A 22,642-nucleotide genomic window follows, 5' to 3' on the forward strand; every position below is an offset into this window, starting at 1 on the left:
AGTGGTTTACACAGGGGTTAAATGGACATCCTCACCCGCACAAGACTATCTGTGGACCCTTCACACTCCAAAAGGGCAGTTTACCACACATGTTTCCTTACTGTCCATTAAGCAAGATACTACTCTGGCAGGAGAAAAAGGATACAGACAGATGTGAGATCTCCCAGAGAGAAGTGGAAACAATAGGAAAGTGTGCCTAGGATAGGCTTGGAACTAAAAAGTTACGAATAACTAAAGATGTCTTCAGATTCTACCAATGAAATGTTTAGGAAATGTCCTTATAGAAGTATGTATAGGCGTTCCTACAGGCGTCCATCTGCAAGGTGGGTGTGGTAACTGATAATGGCCCAGCAGAGATGACAGCAGAGTGGATTCATGTTTTGTCAGCTCAGTGAAATAAGGACTAATCAAATGTTTCCTACAATGCCTGAACTATCCACACACTCCCGGGATGCCAGAGCGAGAAATCATCTCACCTCAAAATTATACAAAGACATCCAGGCACTGACTGCTTTCCACTGTTTCATTTCTGTTTATTTACAGGTCTCAATTTTACTAATAGGTCATAAACTTCTCGAAAGTATCTGAACCTGATTTACTTTCACTGCACTTACAGCACCTCTCTCAGTGCTCAATGAATTTCAACAGATACACTGCTGATTGCCACTCTTAAAGTATTGTAACACAGGGACAAATATATCGTTTACTTGAAGCTAAGAATTGGTATTCATAGGAGAGAGATTGTGAAGAACATGGTATGGAGTTTTTTTTTTTTTAAAAAAAGCAATGACGTGTGGCCTAGATTGCACAGCTTTTCAAAAATTTGATGACAATTATTATTTTTGGTGGTAACTGACGCTTGACGATGTGCCTTACAAGATGAATGCACAGCCAGAAGTCTTTACATGCTGACAAAGGTTATGCTTTGATCTACTGTTGCAACCATTCTTTTCAGGAGATCACCATTTGTTTCTTGGCCACCTGCGGTTAGCCCAAAGCCAGTGTTCAAAGGGCTCATTTTCAATGGTCTCACAGTGGGCTGGCCTGGGGCTATTGCTTCCTGTTAGACTACAGGTACATCCTTTGAAGCAGGTTTTGTTTTTGTTTCTGTTTTTAAAGGACAAGCTAAAAGCATTTTTTAATCAGTTCCCTTTAAGGCTGCCAAGACAATGCTAAAGTTCCTGGCTGAGGTGCATGTGCTCCACAGAACTAGCACAACAGAGCTGGTTTACTTCAAATACTACTGCATCTACCCCAGGAGGGGTGAGCAAGCCCCTCTTGGTAATAATGTCTGCGAAGCCTCTAAGGTACGGGTGATGACACTTCACCAATACAGAGGCTGTTGTCTTACAGTACTTAGTCAATGTGTGCTGATGAAGGTAGGCTGTGAAAGCTACTGTCACTTCCAATTAGATGTGAAGGTTAATGCTGTGCTGGGGCCTCTTACCCTTGCAGCACTAGTGTTCAGATGGCTGGTTGTGACTCATTAGTGGTGAAATCAACGTATTCGATGCCAAAATAGGCACTTATATGAATTTATGAGCAGGAAAGTCAAGAAAATTGAGAACCTCACAGTAGTGAAATACATAGTTGTGACATTTTGCTTCAATTACATATGTGACATTACGTATGTGGATACTGGGTTAGGATGTAAAAAATATTGCTACTGTGTGTCTCTGTCAAAAAAAATGAAAAAGTGCTTCCTAGAGCTTCTTAAAGGCCACACTTGTCTTTGGTCAGTTTTTCTACTTGGCTATCTTTGGATGGCCAATATTCCGGATTTAAAACATAATGATCTACTGAAATCCTTTATTTTTTCTTTTGTACATTACTTTTTTTTGGTATATTACTTTTGTTGTTGTTAATACTTTATTTTAAACTTTCTTGTCCAGCACAGGGTAATTTTAATACTCCATCTGAAATGGTCTGGATGTGTGACCAAAGCCTCCAAGTATGGTACTTCTTCTTGAAAAGCTTTTATTCTCCCAATGAGTCAGTCTAAATACTCCTTCAATACTGTCTACATATGACTTATCCTTGTATTTCTAGCTAACTAGGAACCAGAGAACATAGTAACCAATACCCAAGTCTTTAACTCAGCACTCACTACTTGTGTGAACCCAAGAAGTATTTACTTCAGATAAGTTTTCTAATTTTAAACTCTTAATATTTAGAAACAGTATAAATATCATGTCTTTTATCCAGCATTTGAAGCAAGATTTCCAATGTTGACTATACCTTAAAACACAAGATGAATTTACTAATATCATGAGATTTGAAAAGATTCACACAGAAGGAACTAAATGTTTCAAAGCAAAGTATAATGATTAATCAGCTATATTCACTTTCTGAGATTGAAACTTTAAAATCTCAGGAACAGAGTTTAATCAGCTAGATGTCATCTCTTCCATATTCTATTCACAAAAACTAAATTATAAAATGAAAAAAATATATACATACCTTCACTGTCCTTGAATTTCTTGATTGCCACAATTTCATGTGTTTCCTGCAAAGGAAAAGAGGCAGAGGGAAAGTCATTCTCCAGTGTTTTTCAAACTGGGAATCCCAACTGTCCGGGAATATATTCTGAAACAGAGTAGCAAGAATCCAGAGAATAAAAACATAAATCCTCTTCTTCCCCAGTCCCTCATTTCTTGGTTCCAAAGTTCTCTTACCTCCCTGCAGACACTGCCAGGGGAAGGAAAAGGAGAAGGGGGAGGGGCTGGGAGACCAAGAGCAGAGATGGCAATAGAACATGGATGAACCAGCAGATGTCTTGAGACTACGCCAAAATTCCAGGATGACTGACAAGAGACCAGCATCGACACTGCCCTCTGAAACCCAGGGACACATTTAACTGAGCTTCTAAGACCAGAGAAATGGCTTCTACAATACTTGGTGGTTGCTGGTAGCAGAATGCCTCTTCCAAGGCTCCTCCCTTCATTTCTCTCTTCCTAACAAACCTATCTAGTTGTTCACCAGCCCCCCTTCTCCATTGATAGCTATTTCAAATCCAAAGTGAAATAAGCATTTGCCACCAAATACCAATCACCAACTTCCCCCTGCCCTTATTTAGCTCTCCTAAACAGAAGTAGTTGGTGAGAAGAACCCTACTTTAAACTGGAACATCACAATTTTTTTTTTTTTTGGTCTTTTTTAGTTGGCGGAGAAGAAAATAAGGGCTGGAAAGGAAATGGAAATGCTAAGGACTAAGTATAGCTAGGCTAAATAATTCATGTCTAATATTCTAATCTATAAAAGGTTTTGGTAAAATAATATATAGATTCTTCAAAGCCAACATGTCCTATAGAAAGATCTTCTGAATGACTCAGTCCTGCTCTTTTTGACTCTAAGTGAGTATACTTTCAGATCTATAGGAGCAAATCTTTTAATAAAACTTTGTTCCTGCATCAAAACAAAGACTTAAAAAATGGACGCAATCCTAGGCAATAACCAATAGGGTACAAAATCATTAACTTATTAAAAATATATGCTGTTCTCCTAGATTCCTTACAAAAGCAAGGGGAATCATAAAAATGAGGAGGGAAAAGAAAGAAAAAAAAAAGTGACCATTTCAATCATGCTGAGAGACAAACCTTGAGTTGGAACTATGTCTGTAAATCAAACCCTTTCTGTTTCTCATATGCCCACTGAAAAATGAAGAAAATACCAGCCTTCATATTTGTGTTAAAGGGAAATAATTATCTGGAAGTGTTACAGGCTATTGAGGAAAAAGATTCTTAAGATTATTGTGCTTTTATTTTTAATGGAGGAATAGAATTATAGAGTATAGACAGTTTTGGTGATACAATTTATTTGTACATTAGCAGACCTTTTGACTTAAACTCAGCCTTCCACATACTTTCTGACATTGCAACTGTTTCATTACCGAGAAGGAATAACTACAAAGTCAAAGTAATGTAGAGGATGATGAACTAGAATATTAGTACAGGTAGGACCAGTAACTCTTCCTAGGTATGCTACTCTCTCTTAATACACTGACATTGTTTTCTTACCCTGCTCCTTTTTAAACTGCTCTAGCTAGCAACCCACCTATGGCCTAAGGGAAAGAACAAAATCCTATCAGGAAACTGCTCACAGCACAAAGAAAGGGGCAGCACATCACACCCAGGAAGAGAGGAGGACTGCTCACATCTCAACTGAGTACTGTTCCAGGTAGCATTTCATCCTACATTTCATATATACATACATACATACATACATACATACATACATACATACATACATATATACACATACACACACACACATATACATATATATACATACATATATATACACACACACACATACATATATATTTTTATTGCATCCTAAGCGTTAAAACTTTGACTGATTTTATAAAAGGTCTTGCTTAGTTCAAAACTATCCACTGATATGACTACAAATTTAAATTTATGACTAGAACCATCTAATTTATCAGGTTTTTTTCCCCATCCTGGCATCTCATAAATAGAATTTACAGTGAAAAAAAAAAAAAAAAGTTGCCCAAAAGGGGGTCAAATAAGGTGAATTGTTTATTCTTTAATTTATCCTTTAACCAATACCATTGAAACCCTCTTTCTCTTCAATAAACATACACTTAATATGGTTTATATATTTAATTACAGAACAAAGCCAAACAAGAACTTTTGTTCATAACATCAATTCAATATTTGGTGGGAAACACATGCAATTAAGGGCAGAAGATGCTGGAAAAAATCTAACATTTCACTTTTATTCAAACTACTTATAAAAATAATGCAAACTCATTACAGAAAATACAGAATACAAAGAGTATAAAAACTTTAAGAGTATAAAAGGTGTACAAAACGAAACAAACTCTGTAACCCTTGCTAATAACATTTCGGTATATTTTCTTCCAGTAAATTTTCCTCAAATTGCAAGAGCATATCGTATTTTGTGTTGTATGTTGCTTTTATTTCAATTGATATTGTATAAGGACCATTTTGACCTGTCATTAAATAATTTTTAAAAGCACCAATTTTAATGGATGGTTACTTAACCAGTCTATCAATGTACCTATTTCAACATCTACATCTTTATTTCCATAAAATAAATTCTGTAAATGATTTAACTTGGTCAAAGAGTATGAAAGATCAAGGCTCCTAATACTGCCAAACTGATATCCAAAAATAGATCATTCACAGTTCCCTTCACCAGCATATGAGAACCCACTCTACAACCGTAGCCAACACTAAATACGATCGCTAAAAAAATCTTTAAACATCAATGAGATCAGAGGTTTTCTTCTATCAACTGGTAAGTGAAATAAGGTGTAACTAAGCTTAATATTGTTCTTACTAATTCATGAATGCGAATTTGTTGCCAAATTTTGTTACAAATATTCTTCCCACCCAGATTGTTGTGGTCACTGAATTATTCACGGTGCTACTGTTATTGTTGTTGAATGTAACTCATTACATAGTCAAGTTTATTGACACATGCCTTTGTTATTACCTGTATGACTCCTGTGATCAAAGCCCTTACTTAGCTTGAGTTATGATTAATATTCATCCACACACCTATCTCAATATTTTAATGATTTAATTTTATTCTTTAAGTCTTTATCTACTTGTAATTTATTTTAATATGTGATATGGTAAGGGAATCTAAATTTAAAATAACTTCTAAATACTGAACCAATTTTCCCGATACCTTTCACCATGGATTTCTAGTTTTGTGGCATCTTAGCATTCTTACATAGATACTCTACATTTTCCATCAGAGCCTTCTAATCTAGTCTATACTATTGATCTGTTGATTCTTATGCCAGAACCAGTTTAAATTACTGTCACTTTAAACTGTTTTAAATTAATGAGGGGTTATATAGCCTGATTCTTCTTATACCATTTTGTTAAATAAATTTATTATTGAGAATTGGTTTTGGCTGTTATATTTAATTTGTAATTATATACACATGAGCTATTATATTTAGCCTATATTTCTTTACATATTTCCTACCATGGTTTGCACACATTTGAGGGCTCGATTTGCATTAAGTTTTTGCTCAGCCAGTGTACATCTTTGAATGGCTTTCTGAGAAAGTATCCTATTTTCCAGGTCTTTACATATCTGAAAGCCCTCACACATCAATGGCACAGAATTCTTGGGAAGACAACCTTATGTTCTCCACCATCTTCAGGGTTGCTGTGAGGTTGTGTGTCCTGTAAAGAAAGCCCTGTTCACATCATAGATATCGCAGGTTTGTATGTTTATTAAAGCAACTTTCCAGTAGATAAGAGTAAAGTGTTTTGTTATAACAAAATCCATATACTAAGATACTTATCCAGGAAGAAAATGAAAGGCTCCAAATAGGCTAGCAGTGCCCTGATGGTCTTCAGGTATTTATTTGTGTTATAGAAAAGAACTCTGAGTTCAATTTGGGTTTTGTTCCAATGTAAATAACCTTCTCTTCTGTCCAGATGCTGACAGAACTTTTCCTTTTCCTTGGAATGGAAATTTTTAATTATCAGAATGTATCTAGAAGTGTGTAGGTGTGTATGTGCATATTTTGAACTAATATTACCTGGAAATCAAAGAACTTAGAAAATTTTTCTTCTACCAACCTCAAATGTTGTTTCCACTCCTATTTTTCTAATAGTTTCCACTAGAAACCTTATAACTTTTAGGTTGAATTTTTCATAATTGCTTTATGTGTTTTGTTCACTACTGCATTGTAAGTGCAGGCAGATAGTAGGTGTTCAAAAAATATTTAATAAATGACTATTTCAGAGTGAACTAATAAAAACTGTGACATCAACTTTGTTCTTTTACTGCCATCATTTTAGGTTTCTTTATCTTGGTCAATTTCTACAATTTTTGCCTTGTTTTATAGCTTCTTATCACAATAGAGGTCATATCCTCCTGGCTGTCCTTCAGGAGACAACTTCACCTGCTTGTTACAAAAAAAAAAAATCACTTTTAGAACTATGTGTTGTTTTTAAATCTTTAGCACAGTGTTTTCTTTATCTACCCATGTCTTTTCATAAGCCACACCCCTCACCCCCATTTTAAACACATCCTTACTAAGATAGGAAGAGATCCACCAGGCCTGGAGTCTGGCAGCAAAAAAGGTAGTTGGGTCTTTTTTAGCAACCTGAATTTCAAGGCAGACTGATGCACCCAACCCCAATTTCAAAACCTGGATTCCTAGCAAATATTCTTCTCATTGGGTTGGACAGTCTGAGGTTGGACAGCGAGGGCCACCTGAGCGAGGTTCTCTAAGTTGTTTGCCGAGCACATACTTCCTAGCACATCCTGCTCCCACTAATCTATGTTCACCACACCTTTTCATGGGGTCTGTGAATCCTAGGATGCAACATGCTGTTTCCAATCCGTCTTTACTCCTTGCCTTACTGTATTTGGGGCATTGTGTCTCTCTGAAAAGATCTGGCAATACAGGTGCTGACATGGGCTACTGGGGACAGAGAGCTCCAGCTCCTGAAGGGTCAGATATAGTTACCACCCTGAGGTGGCCACCTGTTTCCAGCCCCTGTGGGCATGAGTCCAGGTCTTTTCCCACTCTCTTCGTACAGTTTGCCCTATTCTGGCTCAGGAAATAGAATAAACAGCATGATGTTCAAGGCTGTATTTTTCAATCCATCTCCCAGGACCCTGCCAATGATCTTCAATGTTTGGTTTCTCAATTAACAGCACTTTCATGAGTTTTTGTTTTTAATATCTTCATTTCATCACCCTGAGATGCTACACATAATATGTGTAGACAAAGAAGAAAAAATATGAGAAATAACCCTGAAGAACTGTGCTTTAAATTCAGTTTATTCAAAAAGCATGCCATTGCCCCCACAACGTCTGCAAGAGAATGTCACCAGCTGTAGTTAGCACGATCAGTGTAATGTGCTACTTGTTTCAACGTCTGCCTTTGTTTAAACAATGACTTAGTTAAGAGCTCACATTTTAAAAAACAAACTAAGGATGTGATAAAATATATAAGCAAACATTAATGATAAATCCATGTCTCACTCTTAATTTTGCCTCAAAATTGGAATTATATCACTTTGGAATGCAGAAAAGATAGAGATTCCTGAATTGTACTGCTATCTTCATGAATGAACAAGCTATACTAAGGCATTTAACATCTCCCAGAATAAATTTCCTCAGCTGAAAAAAAAAAAATTCGAGAATGAGAAATAAATTCTGTAAGTAGTAACAAACAGAAAAATATCTCTAGGGCCTATATTTCTTCTACTTTTCTCAAAATCTTCACCCCATAAAAATCATGCCTCAATCAGTGAACAACCACACTGGACACAGAGACTTATAACTAAAACTCGCTCCTGCTACTGACTGTCTAAAGTTTCTGAGTCATTGGTTTATTTCCAGAATCAACTGTTCCTTCTTAAGATGCTGGCAAAGCAAGTGGTTAGTATTAACAATCATAAAATTTACTAAGTTATTCAAAATGCAGTTACATAACCTGATTTAACTATGCTCTGGAACAGTGAATTCTCTAAACCGATCATACACTGTATAAGGAAGTAGCAAGAGTCATTGTTTTTAATGTTTTGCTCTATGATTTAAAATATCCAACATGTATTATGAAACAGAGCAGAAAAAAATACTGATTTTATTTTACTCTGCTATTCGTGGATTAAACCATTCTAAAGGTTACATTCTACAATTCATTCTCCAGTTACTCTCTGAGGAAGCCCTTCCTCGGGAGAAATTCTTTATTTATTCATCTAGATAGCAAGGAATACAGCTTGACAACTGAAGTGTTTTAAAATATTTCAATCTGCATTTTGTGTGCAAATACCCCATCATTTAAGTGCTTTCAAACACTGACGTGCTCCTTCAGCAAGAGCAAAACCCTATAAACATAAATATTATCACATTATAGACAGACATGGTAACTGAAAAAGTAAGCCTTATTTTAGGTTATTATTTTTAAGTACTTTTGTGCCAGGCTCTGGGCTAAGTGCTTCCCATGTATTATCTCCTTTAATCCTCAAATCAGTATGATAAGAAGAGGAGCTTATCATCATGTTCATTTTACAGATGAGGATGTACTGACTTTTAATGAAGTTCCATAATTTGCCCCAAGGTAATACAGCTAAGAATATTAGGGCTAAAAGTTTAAACCCAGGAAGACTGATTCTGGAGGCCATTTCTTATCACTGGCCATGCTATACACCTTTGCAAGCCATATATGTAAGTTCTGTTATTGAAAAGGATATACTCTGAAACACATACACACATCCGCCTGGCGAGGCACCATTATTTCTCTTCTTCATTTTCTCAAAAACACATGTTAGCACCAACAAAAATTTTCCAACAGTTTTCTAATAATGTCTAATATTTATACACCTAAAAGTATGTGCAAATATTTTATTTCCATCTGTATCTATATTCTGACTTTTATTTCACAGAAACCTTATACAACAACTTAGACAAATTATCTTACTTATTTTTACATCATGAGTAAAATGATAAAATGGGAGTAAATTCAAGCATAGGATACATTCCATGGCAGGTAGATACAATGGAGCTAACATATGTTTCCCAAGTACCAGAGAAATGCAAAATGTTATCCAGGATATGCAACAATAAAAACTAGACTATTTTCCAAGAAATCCCTTAGAGGTCTTTCCTTGACTTGCATTATCTATTACTTGTAAAGTACCATAGTTAGATTATGGTAACTATGTTAGATTAACTAACTAAATTAAGTGATTTAGTTAGATTAAACTAAAAGTTAGATTAACTACTAAATTTAACACTAAAAGTTAGATTAACTACTAAATTTAAGTACTTCAGACTTAATCAGAAAAGAAACAAGCTATAGCAAAGAAGGAGAACATTTCAGTCAGTCGGCTAAGAACTGTCTATCGGGCCTCTGCTTTATGTGAGGTTTTACGTGTGACATCCTAGGTTTGACATGAGTGAGTAAATGAAGCATCTCATATGTACAGAAGCTTACACCTGGTGTGTAATAATGCAGGACAGTAAGTAAAAATTTATGACAAAAGTTTAAAAATACAACGAACACCACAGAAATTTAAAATAGACTGATCATGTAAATAGAAGGAAAAAACATACACCCCTTTGAGATTTAAGTTTATAACATATTGGTTTATTTGCTGCTGATCTTTCTTTTTCTGAAATGTGAAATGTCACAACCATACTTTAGTGCATTTCCATTCCTTCTCTCCCTCAATGTAACTTCTGTCCTGAAGTTGGTATGTACCAATCCCATGCACATTTTTATTACTACCAATGAATTTACCCATAAACAAATTTACTGTTTTGTACATTAAAAACCATGTAACTGGCATGTTATTGCACATATATTTTTGCAATAACTTTTTTTTTCCTTAGCACAACATTGTATATCTGAGATTTAAACATAAATCTAGTCAACTGAGGACAACTGTGCCCTCCAGGGGACATCTGGCAATGTCTGGAGACACTTTCGGTTGTCACAATGGGGTGGGGGGCTAGTAGCATCTAATGGGTAGAGGGCAGGGATGCTGATGAAATTCCTTCAGTGCCCAGGACAGCCTCCACCACAAAGAATTACCTGGCCCCAAACGTCAAAAGTGCTAATGTTGAGAAGCCCTGTTCTAGTTTATTCATTTTAAGTGTTCTGTGGTATTCCACTATAAACACTCCCTCTTAAAAGAGAGACTGATCACTTGTTGGAGATTGGGTAAAGCTTTGGAAAAGACTAATACACTGTGAAAAGAAGTTTTAGTTGAAAATGGGGTGATTAAAAGATTAATTCTTTAAAAATCATCAAAGCTATTAATCATGGCACTATCTACATTCATCTCATTTTCATAAAACAATGACTACTTTTATAACTTCTGTAATATGGCTCAATTAGAACATTATATAGTGAAATATACCAAAAGATATATTAAAATATTACTCTTTTATTAAAAACGCCTACATTTTAAAAAGCATTACAAGGAAAACTCACAAAGAATTTACTTCATGTCAGCCTTTAAAAAGAGGATAGTCGTATGAAAATATTAATACACTATCAAGAACAAGAGAGAGCATGCAGCCAAGAAAGGAAGATGTGGGAAGTGAGATCTTACAAAAAGTCTTACAGAAAACAACTGCCTTCAAGCCAAGTCAGTAATAAAATTCCTACGTAACAAAATCTATTTTCTCATTTGTTTCCAATTAAACATCAAATTCCTTCTACCTACCCTTGGGCTAGATCTGCCCTTCATAAATCTTTATTGAGATATAAAACGAGAGTAAATGGAAGTAAAATATTTAGATAGAATGCTGAACCATTCCTTCATCTTCCCCTCTGACTCTGGTCCTGTCTCCTGCCCCAAATCTCCATGAACCCTAGCCAGAAGTTTAGGATCACTCGACATCTCCCTTGTCTGCAATCCCAAATGCTGCTGATTTCTGCCTCCTAAACCTTTTCCAAATTGGTCCACTGTTCTTCTCTACCTGAACACTCCCATCCTAGTTGGAGACCTTGGCTTTTCCACCTGCAGTACTGCCTAGCCTCCTAACCCTTCTAATATGTCTGCCACTCAACACCCAGGCTCTTCATTTAGAAACAAAAATCTGATTTCACTGCCCTATCACTTCCCCTCAGAATTCTCCCCAAACTCTCCTGCCCTAAGGACTATGTCAAAGCCCCTTCACATGGCCTGCAAGGCCTGTCCCGAGACCAGTCGGATGCTCTCAACCTCCTCTCCTTAGGTCTCCCTTGCTTGTTGAGCCCCTGCCAGTCCTCACCATCTCTCCTGCTATGGGGCCTGTCCCCTTTGCTCCTAAAAGCTTGGCCCTCCCTTGCCCCAGTCAAACCTATACTACCTCTCAGGCCTTAGCTCAGTCCTCACTCCCTCAGGAAAGCCTTTCCATAGCCCCATGACTAGGTATGAAGCCCCAGATGCTCTCTGAGCAGACACCTCTCCTTCATAACTTGCATTAAAGTGACACCTTGACATATTTATCTGATTCCACCACTGGACTGCAAGTGTGGAGGTAAGAAGTAAACATATGACTGGTGTAAAAGTATGCTGAGCAAGAGAGAAAGTGCCCCTGCAAATGTCTCACTGCACTGCATCACCAATTCAAAATGTACATCCTGCCAGCCCGGGCCATCCCTCTATTTGGACATCATTTACTAATAACTCCACTACAGTTTCACAGAGAAACACTATTTCCTACCACAATTTTAAAAATAATAAAAGACATTCCTTGGTATACAAGGAACTAAAACAAAACAAGACAAAAAACCCCACAGAATACAAATATACACATTTATGTTTTTTTCAAGGACAGTGGGAGAAATATTAAGACAGATCCGTTTCCTTGTTTCTTCAGAAAGTTTAAAAAAGTGAAGATAATAAAAGAACATAACATCCTTGAAAACTTCATCCGGCCCTCTCCAGAACTCCTTCAGTAGGCATGAATCTGAGTAAGCTCTTAGACTTCAGAAGGAATTATACTGTCTTGATTAAAAACTTCTTTTGCTATTTGGCTACTCTGGCCTCTTGCAGATCTCAAAAAGGCACTGCAAAACCAATATTGCTTTCTTTTTGTTAAAAAATTCTTTCACAGCATTACTATAAAATGGTTGCAGTTACTAGGTTGTGAATACTTATCAAGTTATATCAGAAGGCTTACTAAATTAAAAATTATCATTTATTGATTCATTTCTCCACCTGAAACAATAAAATAAGGATTATTATCCTTTACCATCACCTCTATTCCATTTTGTGACAAAACAGATTTCCTCTAGCCTGGCAAAACATAATATGGAAACAGAGGTGTCACATATTTACTAATAACTAACATTTGTGTGGTGTGAGACATTCCCAGTGAAGGAAATTGTCACAGACCCGGGAACTGGCTAATACAAGTTACAGTGCTGTATAGTAATGTGGTCCTCAAATCCTCAGTGCAAATGTGCTACAGACTTCCAGTCATTTTGTATTAGTGGAGCTTTGGGAAAATGAAGGAAAAGAGGTAAAGCTTGGGCCAATGAGGAACAGAAAGAATGGAAGAGCCCTCCTCGCCGAGATGAGATATAAGAAAATGAGTTTGATGGGAAGAGAAAATCAAAGGGAGAAGCTCTCTTTTACATTCTTAAGGAGGCCACTGGAATTCCCACAGTAAAGTCCTGAACTACTTTTACTTGAACATTACAAGTATACGGAGCCAGTAAGGCTGTGATACTCGGAGCCACCTAGATGACTGACATCTGAGTGCCACAAATAAAAGAATAAAAAACATAAATGTCTAGAACCACTTAGCTGATAGATGCAAACAAACTCAAATGCCTAGAAAGTACTTCTAATATGGTCCAGTATAACTGTTAGTGGATCAATACCAACCTGAAAGGACACTGGCTGATAATCTCAAAGGATGCAACCATGATGAACTAAGGAAACTAGTTCACTGAATTGTACAATTAAAACGACTACCTCACTGTATTATAAGAAGGTACAGTCTTTGTATGTAAATTATACCTCAATAGAGCTGATTTTAAGCGAATCATTTAAAAATAATTCACCTCATAGTTACAGACTAACATAAATTTACCACCCTATGTTAATATGATAGATTAGGTAATTTATAAAATGTTCAAAAAATAAAATGTAGTAATCAAGATGAAAAATGAGGCATCCAAAGAATAATTTTCACTAACCCCTCTGGCAGAGCAAATAGCAACTTTCTTTAATAGAAAGGGAGAGATAGGTGAACTTTCAAAACAATTTAGCTCGGTATTTACAGATCATACAAAATTCGAGACACACTTGATTTCATACAGCACACACTTTCAGACATTATATACAGAGGCTCTCAAACCACCTTGTCTACACCAGACTCAGACTTGTTATTATCAGCAAATGAATGGAAATTTCAGAGCACATGGTAATGAAGCCTGCCAGACAACATTTCAGTTTAGTAATATTAACCATCATGTTCATACTATAGTTATCGTGCAATTATGTTACAATTTTATTTCATTTGCCTTCATTTTATAACAATGAGTAGATAATGAGAAAATGAAAACTCTACTTCTAGTGATCAAGTAATTGAGATACAGCTTTAATTAGGCATGCCAAATGCAAGCACAATCTACAACCTCAATCAGACAATCACTGGACTTAAGCTGCTCAATAGCGGAAAAAGTTTAAATTTAAATATTGGCAATATATCCTCAAAGACTAAACCTAAGATGTGCTCTTTAATTTTCTATAACTGATTTAAACTTGCTTTTCAAGCTCTGACCTTGACTTTAACTTGCATTCTATAGTAGCTAAGTCCTTTCTGGTTTATAGCCTCTTTCAGGTATAGGATCAGTTTTTCCCTTCAGATTTTCTCCCTGCTTCTACCAAGATGGCAGCTGGGTGTATGGATGTGAGTGGGGTTATGCAACTTCACTGTGGTAAGGGAATGAAGGGCTCGCAGATAAACATGCACAGGCCCTTGTGTTGCCCCCTGGGGCTCTCTGGTCTCCAAGAGAACATTCCTTATAGGCCTGAACCCCGGACACTGACCTGATGTTACTGTTGGATCCTGTGTGGGCTGTGGACTTGAATACTCACTCTTGGCTTAGAGCCCAGGGGTCTGGCCTGGTTGTTTGGCTCCTTCTCAGCTTTAATTGCTGAAGACATCTAGACTGCATAATCTCATTTACACCTGCTACCTGGCCAACAACTATAGTGTTGATATCAGCTTGCCCTTCAACACAGCATCCCCATTGACAGGTTCACTGGCTCTTATTCTAGCTACCTGGGGTGCATAATAACTTTGGGATTCCTTAGAAGACACTCTTAAGCTGAAGGAGGCCCAGGCATCCTCTCTCCACCTAGTCACATCATGCCATTTAACTCTGCTGTTGCTGCTTCCATTGTGACGAGGCAATCTTGCAAGGCAGTTTCCACCCTGAGTTCCAAGAGGGGAATCGGCCACAAGCTTCTTTCACGTTTGGCTTTACCCTCAACCTACCTACCATCCCCCTAAACACAGAATTTCAGTCTCCAGAGGTGGTGGGAGGAACGGGGAGGCGGGGAAGAGAATGTCAACACTTGCCTGCCCTAACTCTGCATCTTCTGTCCACATTCCTCTGGCACCTAGAAGGGCTGTCTTTCATCTCTCCTTTAAGTCTCAAAGGAATTTCCCCTACAAAGCATTCACCCTACTCTTGTACTTGGAACCATGATAGAAGAAAAGATCAGGACAGAAAAACCAATTTATTAACCAAAGATACATCACCAGGTATTCCAGAAAGATCACTCCTGTTAAATATGTAAACATTCAGGTATAATGACAGAAGAAAAAACAAAGAAAGGTTTAATATTAAAATGGACTGATGATTGACATAAAAAACACATGGTCCAAATGAAGACAAAAACTGTTTTCTGCTGAACTAGTTATAGACAGACAGCTTGGTAAAGATACCTTTACTGAGAGAAGAACTAGCTGTGCCTAACTTTCTCATGACCAATTTTTCCAATAAATTATGTAGATACCTTAAAGTCAGCACACTTAAGTTCTGCAGACATTAGTGGGTAAACAATGTACAGAAAGCTAACTACAGCAGATTGTTGTAGCAACAACAATTGCTACTGCAGAGGCTCAAGATGCTCATTGCTTCCTGGGAATCCTAACAAACCCCAGACCCATGACTATAGACACACCTTTTGCTGAAGTTAGAGACAGTATAGTTAAAATGGTTATTAAATCACTTTTTAAGAATGTCTGATTCTATTTTGCTTTTAACAGTACACTGATAAATTATGCATCTGTTTATATAAAATTTTTGGCAAATATTTTGCCCTAATTTTACAATTTCTTATAAAGTAAGAAAATGAGAGTACTAAAACCTTTTTTAAAAAAAAAGCTAACACACTGTTTGGGAGGGGGAAATACATGTGCATGGAGGTCTCCTAGAAATGAGACCAAACAAGTGGCCAAAGTAAGCAGCTTTTATACTTTTTAGACAAAGAAAGAATAAATTTGCGAGGAAGTGACAGGACAAAGAAACTTAGGTTCTGGGTGCTCAATTAGTGAAGAATTTAAACACAGTTTGGGCTTGGGACAGTAAATTAAAGCAGTAACCAGGTTGTGTATAGAGGCTCCTCAGATTTGAATTCCCCGTCTCTGATGATAAGGGTGTCCCTCTACCTCTAGATGTCCAAGGTGCACCTTTCACGTGGGAGATTTATTCCCTGCTTTTAGGCGGACAGAGATGGGTCAGATTTTCCTTCTTGCATCAGCTATTTCTCAAGCAATTTCAATTCAAAATAATCAATATGCCATTGTGACATATTTTGGGGTGGCCTACCTTGAGCCCTAATATCACCAAGGTTCAGTTTTTTCCAATTCATGAAAAATAAGCTAGGGTTTTAGGACAGAAACACACTTGAGGAAACACCAAAGTTCAAAAGCAGCAGAAATTATGTTCTGTATAAAATCTATACGCTACTAAGACATAAGGTGCTCAGGTGCAGGGTCACTACAGCACAGCCAAGATGTGGAAGATGGATAGGTACAGCAAGAGAAACTTAGCTCTCTATTCGAACAACTGAACTGGATTACCTTTAGGGACCCCGTGATATGATTTCTGACAGATCTGTTCACACAAAGGCAGATAAGGAAACAAAATGGTACAACCAAAATGTGGGAAAAGTTCTAAGTCACAGCTTTTTGCCATACCATACCCATGAAGAAAATTGAAAAGTACCTTCAATATAGGTAGTAACAATCTTTCTTTTCTTAAAAACTTATTTTCAAAGTGTCAGTTAATTTAGTGAAAACTTGTTCTATCTTATGTATGCATTGTGGGGAAAACTATGAAACGCCAGATTCACCTTCTCTTACCATGGAAAGAGATGAGTATCAAGCATAAATCGGCAACCTGCAATATATATATATATTTTTAAATATAGAACGCTTCACGAATTTGTATGTCATCCTTGTGCAGGGGCCATGCTAATCTTCTCTGTGTCATTCCAATTTTAATATATGTGCTGCTGAAGAAAGCACTGTAATATTTTTGAAAGAGCTGAAAGTCAGGCTTATTTTTATATCCAAGTACCCAGCACTTTGTCTTGCATGTGGTAGGCACATAATAAAATGCCCACTGAAGTGAACTGTACCATATTGTTACACAGTCATGGAAGAGGAACTGTTTACCGCCATCACATAAAGAAGCTAGACAACCGACCTCTGCTATGCTACTTGAGCACTAAAGCAAAAAAGAAAAGGAAGAGGAGGAGGAAGAAGAAAATCCCCAAAGTGGCCATGCCTTTGAAACAACCATAGAATGTAAATCCCAAGCGGTTCAATATTTCAAGAGAATTAGCCAAGGAACACTATAAACCTGACAAAATTCCATCGTCTGTCGTCTGGCTGCTTGACGCCAAGAGTATCACCAAAGCTTTCTAGTTGAAATCTTCTTCTAGTAATAGTCTCCCAAGTGAGGTCATCAGTTTTGCACCTAATAGATATTTCAAACGTACTCTGCTTGTCAATCACTGAATTCAGGAAAAGAAACACGTATCACATATCATGCAGCCTGGAAGCTTTCCAAGGCTTCCGGGATAAAGTTTTAATTCCATGCTTCATCTCCTAACTTTTAAGAAAAAGCACTCTTCCTCCTGTCACACCTAATTATTTGCAGTTTCTCAACTGAGACTTCACACATATTGGCTTTTATATGTTCACACTCTGCCTCCAGCATTCATCCTTTCTCCATTCATTCATTTGTTCAATCAACAAACATTTCTGAAGCTCCTACTAGGTGACAGGCACTGTGCTAAGCAGTGGGGATACAAGGAAACAAGATAAATGGGCCCCTGTTCTTATGGCAGTTACATTCTGGAGGGAAGAGATATACAATAAGAAAACAAAAAACAGACAAGAAGATGATGGTAACCGTTATAAAGAAAGCAAAACAGGTCAGTTCAACAGAGCATTGCTTTGCTGTTACTTAAATGACAAGAAGCCAACTCTGCTACTTCTAGTTAATTCTTTTTTTCCTCCTTCAAAATCCTCCTTCAGGTTTTGAGGCACTGCAGGATCCCTCAGTTTGTTTTATGTTCTCCTCTTTTGTGGTCCTTAGGACCCTATCCACACCTCCAACCAAACTAACTCTTACCACAAGTGCACTGGAATCTGTGGTTTGCAATTAGGCCTCACTGCCTACCTGGGACCGATACCTGACCTGTGAGCGTAGGCACATCACATAACTCCCGCCTCAATGAGCAGAGAAAGGTTCTCCAAAAGGGTGGGCTGGATGAGCAGTTTAGTAGCTCTAAATACCTCTTAAGGATCTTACAGAGATCAAGAGGAAATGAGGCAATGGATACAGAGGACATAGAAATGAGACACGTAAATGTTAACTAAAAACACCCAAATAAAGACTGAAATATTATTTTTGTTAAAAGGACCAATCATCCGAATTTTTAAATGAATGACTTGTTTTTTGACATCTTCCTTCTTTGATGGTCCCTGAACTCCTCAAGGGCAGAGACCACATCCTAATGACTATGCCATCATGAGCCTTTCCTCCCAGAACGCCAGCTCTCTGCAATCACTAATCACATCCTTCTTGTTCTTTATTCCAAACATCTAGCAAGACCCCCTACAGCAGGTGTTTTAGCAAATGTCTGCTTAATGAATTAATCTGAAGTTTCAAAGCTCACTCCAGTGGTTTCTCTTGAGCCAGAACTAACAAAGAATCTTTCTGTATCAATAAAGAATGTATTTAAATGGCAGAGGTGATAAATCAAAATGAATTTGAAAAAGATACCTGCTTCACATAAATCACATAGTGGGGAAAGTGCCTGTAAAAGTTTAGGAACCAATGGTATGGAAAAATGCAAATTAATGGATGACTTTAAGAGAAATTATATATTATTTTCTAACAAAACATGGCAGAAATTTTATATTCAGCACTCTGTGTTTGTAAGGAATAGAATAAACTGTTAGATTATATTATCAAGTACACAGAATATGTCTGTAAATGAACTTGATTCCACACTTCAAATAAATGGAAACATTTACACACTTTCACTGAAAAATCAAGTGAAAGGGCAGCACGAATCTTTACTGAACAAAGGAACTTGACTACATTAGAACTGCTTTACAATAAGCCCCTCAAGCAGAATTGAAATCTAATGGCATGGATAATACCTATACAATGACTTTTGAATCACATCCTTCTAATTATTCTACTACCTGTATTTGAACAAAAAGGAACCCAAAGCAATAGGAAATATCAGAATTGTATAAAAAAAAAACTGGTTAAATTTTCTCATGAGTCCTAAACAACCAAACAAAAAGGCAGAAATTTCTAACAAAATCATTATTGCCTACTTTCAGAAACAAATAAAAAAATCTGATTCTAAGAGGACTATACTACGAACAGTTTAAAATACAAGATATGTACTGGTTAAGTTGTTTTTCATACTTCTGCTGCCAGATCTACCTATATGGTTTCATAAGAAAGAAAACAGTAAGTGTTTCTAATTAGAAACATTCTTTAATTACATTTAATTATGTGATACCTTCCAGAAGCCGGGAAGCACTCCTTTCAGACACAATCTTGATTTCAAACAAATAATAAAAAGCAAAGTGAAAGTCAAAGGCTGTTGCGCATCCAGAAGGTAAGAACTTCAGATCCAGAGCCACGCTGCCTAGATTTTTTAATCCTGGCTCTACCACCTACTAGCTAAGTGACCTTAAGCAAGTTACCTAACATCTTGGTGCCTCAATTTCCTTTTTTGAAAATTAGGTCTAATAATATCACTTATTCCTAAGGTTGCTATTAGGATTAAATGAGAAGATACAGGGAAAATGCTCAGAACAGCACATGAGCTAAATGTTATTATCATTATTATTATCATCAAGTTCCAAATGCTCTACTTCTGGGCATTCCCAAATCACTAAAGTAAGTTTCCAAGGGAAAGCAGAGAACATGGGGTTTGTCCCTGAGGGGCTTCTCCTGCCCCTAGGGAAAACTAACAGGTCTTACTATATAAAGCCCAGACTTACAGTAGAGCCGAACTTCCCGTCCAATGGGCTAATGTCAAAGAGAGATGACGTTCCTCTAGGACTGGGAGGATTACAGGGCTGCATCTTCTGTATGAGGCAGAGGGGTGTCCAGGACTTTGGACAGTGGTGGTGCTTGGAGAGATCCCTCCAGTCTGATCACTGAGCACCACAGCCTGGAAACCTAGGTCCAGGGAAACAATGCCCACTGGAGGGCAGCTCCTGGCAAAAAGTTTAATGGTAACCCAAGTAACAAGCAATGGTAACCATGGCAACCACAAGGCACTAAGGATACACCTCTGCCTGATATGTCATAGACCAAAGGAGGCTTGTATCAGACCATGGGGGGCAAAGGTGTGCCAGTAATATCAACAAGCCAGGTGGTATGGAGCTAGATTTAGTTTTTTTCTAAAATAAAGAATTGTGTTTTCTACCTGAGTGCCATGGGGCAAATTAAAATCTATTTCACAAATCTTTGAACTCTATAAAACTGTGAGGTCTCTGAAGGTAAGGACCAAGTCTCAATCACAGTGCTCGACACATGGTATATTTGAAGAATGAACCGATGTTATTATCATATAAATGGGTGTTTAGAGAATTTTCACACACACGTGGAAACCTCTAGTTTGGGTAAAGATGGAGTAGCCCCATTTCGCCCAAGTGCTTCCTCTTAAAACTAAAAACTCTTGTACCTAATGCACAAACAAAGATGGGAAGAGAGGGTGGAAAGGAGGATGAGTGCCCAGAGACTTCAGGACCTGAGGCATACTATGGCAGTGAGTTCCCCGGGTTTCCTCATCATCTCCCACGTATCCCCGATAGGGTGTCACAGAAGACACTGACCTGGAACCGACAAGAGGCAAATATAAAAAGTGCCAAGAAAAGCCTGTACCCCACCACCAAAAGACCAGGAAAAGGATGGGCTAACAGCAGAAAATATTATGGGTAACTCACCCTACTCAGGCAAACCGAAATGGAAAAACTGCACCATCACCCCAACTGAGGTTTCAGTGAGGCTAAGCAAGTAGACACTCTTACACACACACGCACACATACACACACCGCCCCCCTAGGAAGCAGGGACCTCATCTTCCATCCCTGCCTGGCAGAAGCAGGCAGCGCTCCAGTACCCTCTTGCGGTATTGGCAGGTCCAGTCCTGAGCTGATCTTCTGTCTTCCCCCAGGCAGAAGCAGGTAACAGTACTCTAGCGCCCCTGCCAGGGTAGTGTCTGCAGGATGAAGCAGACACAACAAGGCCGTGTGAATCAGTGGTCCACTCTTGCTGGGAAGGTATTAGCAGGGCCAAGTGAGGAGCTGAATATCCACCCAATCCATCTGTAAGAAGGCAGTGGGAGTAAGAGCAACACTTCTGCAAAGGTGGTATCAGGAGAGGCCAGCAGGAAACTGAACAGACACCCCCATCCAACCATCACACTATCCCACAACAGGGAGGCTGCCTGCTCAACAAAAAAGATCAAAAAGATCCAAAGTCTCGTAACAACCAAAATGACCAGGATAGAATAAAAAAATCACTCTTCATACCAAGGACCTTGAAAGTCACAATCTGAACGAGAAGACGAGACATCAACACTGAGATGAAATAGATATTGGACTTACTGAACAAGGATTTTAAAGTAACCCCAAAATGCCCATGGCACAAATCAAAGCCTGCTCTCTCTCGAACTAAAGGACCAGAAAAGGAGCAGCATAGCAAGATGGAAAAGTTTTAGACAATAACCACTCTACTCCAGTCAAATGGAACAGTGAAAATTATGGCTCCATTCATACCAGCAGAGGCAGAATGCGAAGTAGGCAGGCCCAAGCCCCTGTCAGGGTAGTGTCAGTGGAGGCCACGTGGGAAGCAGTAACAAGGCACTCCTGCCCCTCCCAGCCAGGGTGGTCAACAGAGGCCCAGTGGGAAGCTGAACTTTCACTCACACCAGTAACAAGGTGCCCCTCTCCAGTAGGTGTCAATGGAGGTGGACAGAGAAAACCGAACTACCATCCCTATCTGGAGCCCCCTTCCCTTGCCAGGAGTGTCAAAGGAGGCCAGATAAGACAGAAAATTAAATAAGATCCAGAGTCTAATGACATAATATCCAAAATGTCCAGGTTTCAATAGAAAATTACTTGTCATGCTAAGAACCTGGAAAACCTCAAAACGAATGAGAAAAGACTATCCAGAGATGCTAACACAGAGACATCAGAATTATCTGATAAAGGTTTCAAAGCAGCCATCATACAAAAGAGGAAGTCTCAAAGGAAATTTTAATTTCATATCACTTAATGAAAATATATTATACCAAAATGTGTGGTATGCAGCTAAGGCAATAGTAAGAGAGAAATTTATAGCAATAAATGCATATATTAGAAAAGAAGTCTCAAATCAACAATTTAACTCAACACTATAAAAAGAATATAAACCCAAAGCAAGAAAGAAGGAAATAATAAAGATGAAAGGAGAAATCAATGAAATTTCAAACAGAAAAACAACTGAGAAAAATCAATGAAGCAAAAGCTATTTCTATAAAAAGATTGATAAGTTTGATAAATCTCTAGCAAGACTGATAAAGATTTTTTAAAAGAGAGAAGACAAAAATCATCAATATCAGGAACA

General features: G+C 37.8%; 1 protein-coding gene and 1 non-coding gene across 2 annotated transcripts in view; both read right to left on the bottom strand.

The window, feature by feature from the left end:
• The window catches only part of CDKL5 (cyclin dependent kinase like 5), a 124,918-nt gene that overhangs the window by 18,854 nt on the left and 83,422 nt on the right, over nt 1–22,642 (bottom strand). The window contains exons 4-5 of the mRNA XM_032475649.1: nt 2,461–2,506; nt 477–529 (exon numbers count right to left, since the gene is read on the bottom strand). Coding sequence (XP_032331540.1) covers nt 477–529; nt 2,461–2,506 — 99 coding nt within the window. The remainder of the gene's footprint in view (nt 1–476; nt 530–2,460; nt 2,507–22,642) is intronic.
• Nucleotides 16,910–17,016, bottom strand: LOC116662330. The gene has a single exon (XR_004318366.1). It is a non-coding gene; the product is annotated as a U6 spliceosomal RNA (small nuclear RNA).

Source organism: Camelus ferus, chromosome X, assembly GCF_009834535.1.
Source record: "Camelus ferus isolate YT-003-E chromosome X, BCGSAC_Cfer_1.0, whole genome shotgun sequence".
NCBI classification, from domain to species: Eukaryota; Metazoa; Chordata; class Mammalia; order Artiodactyla; family Camelidae; genus Camelus; species Camelus ferus.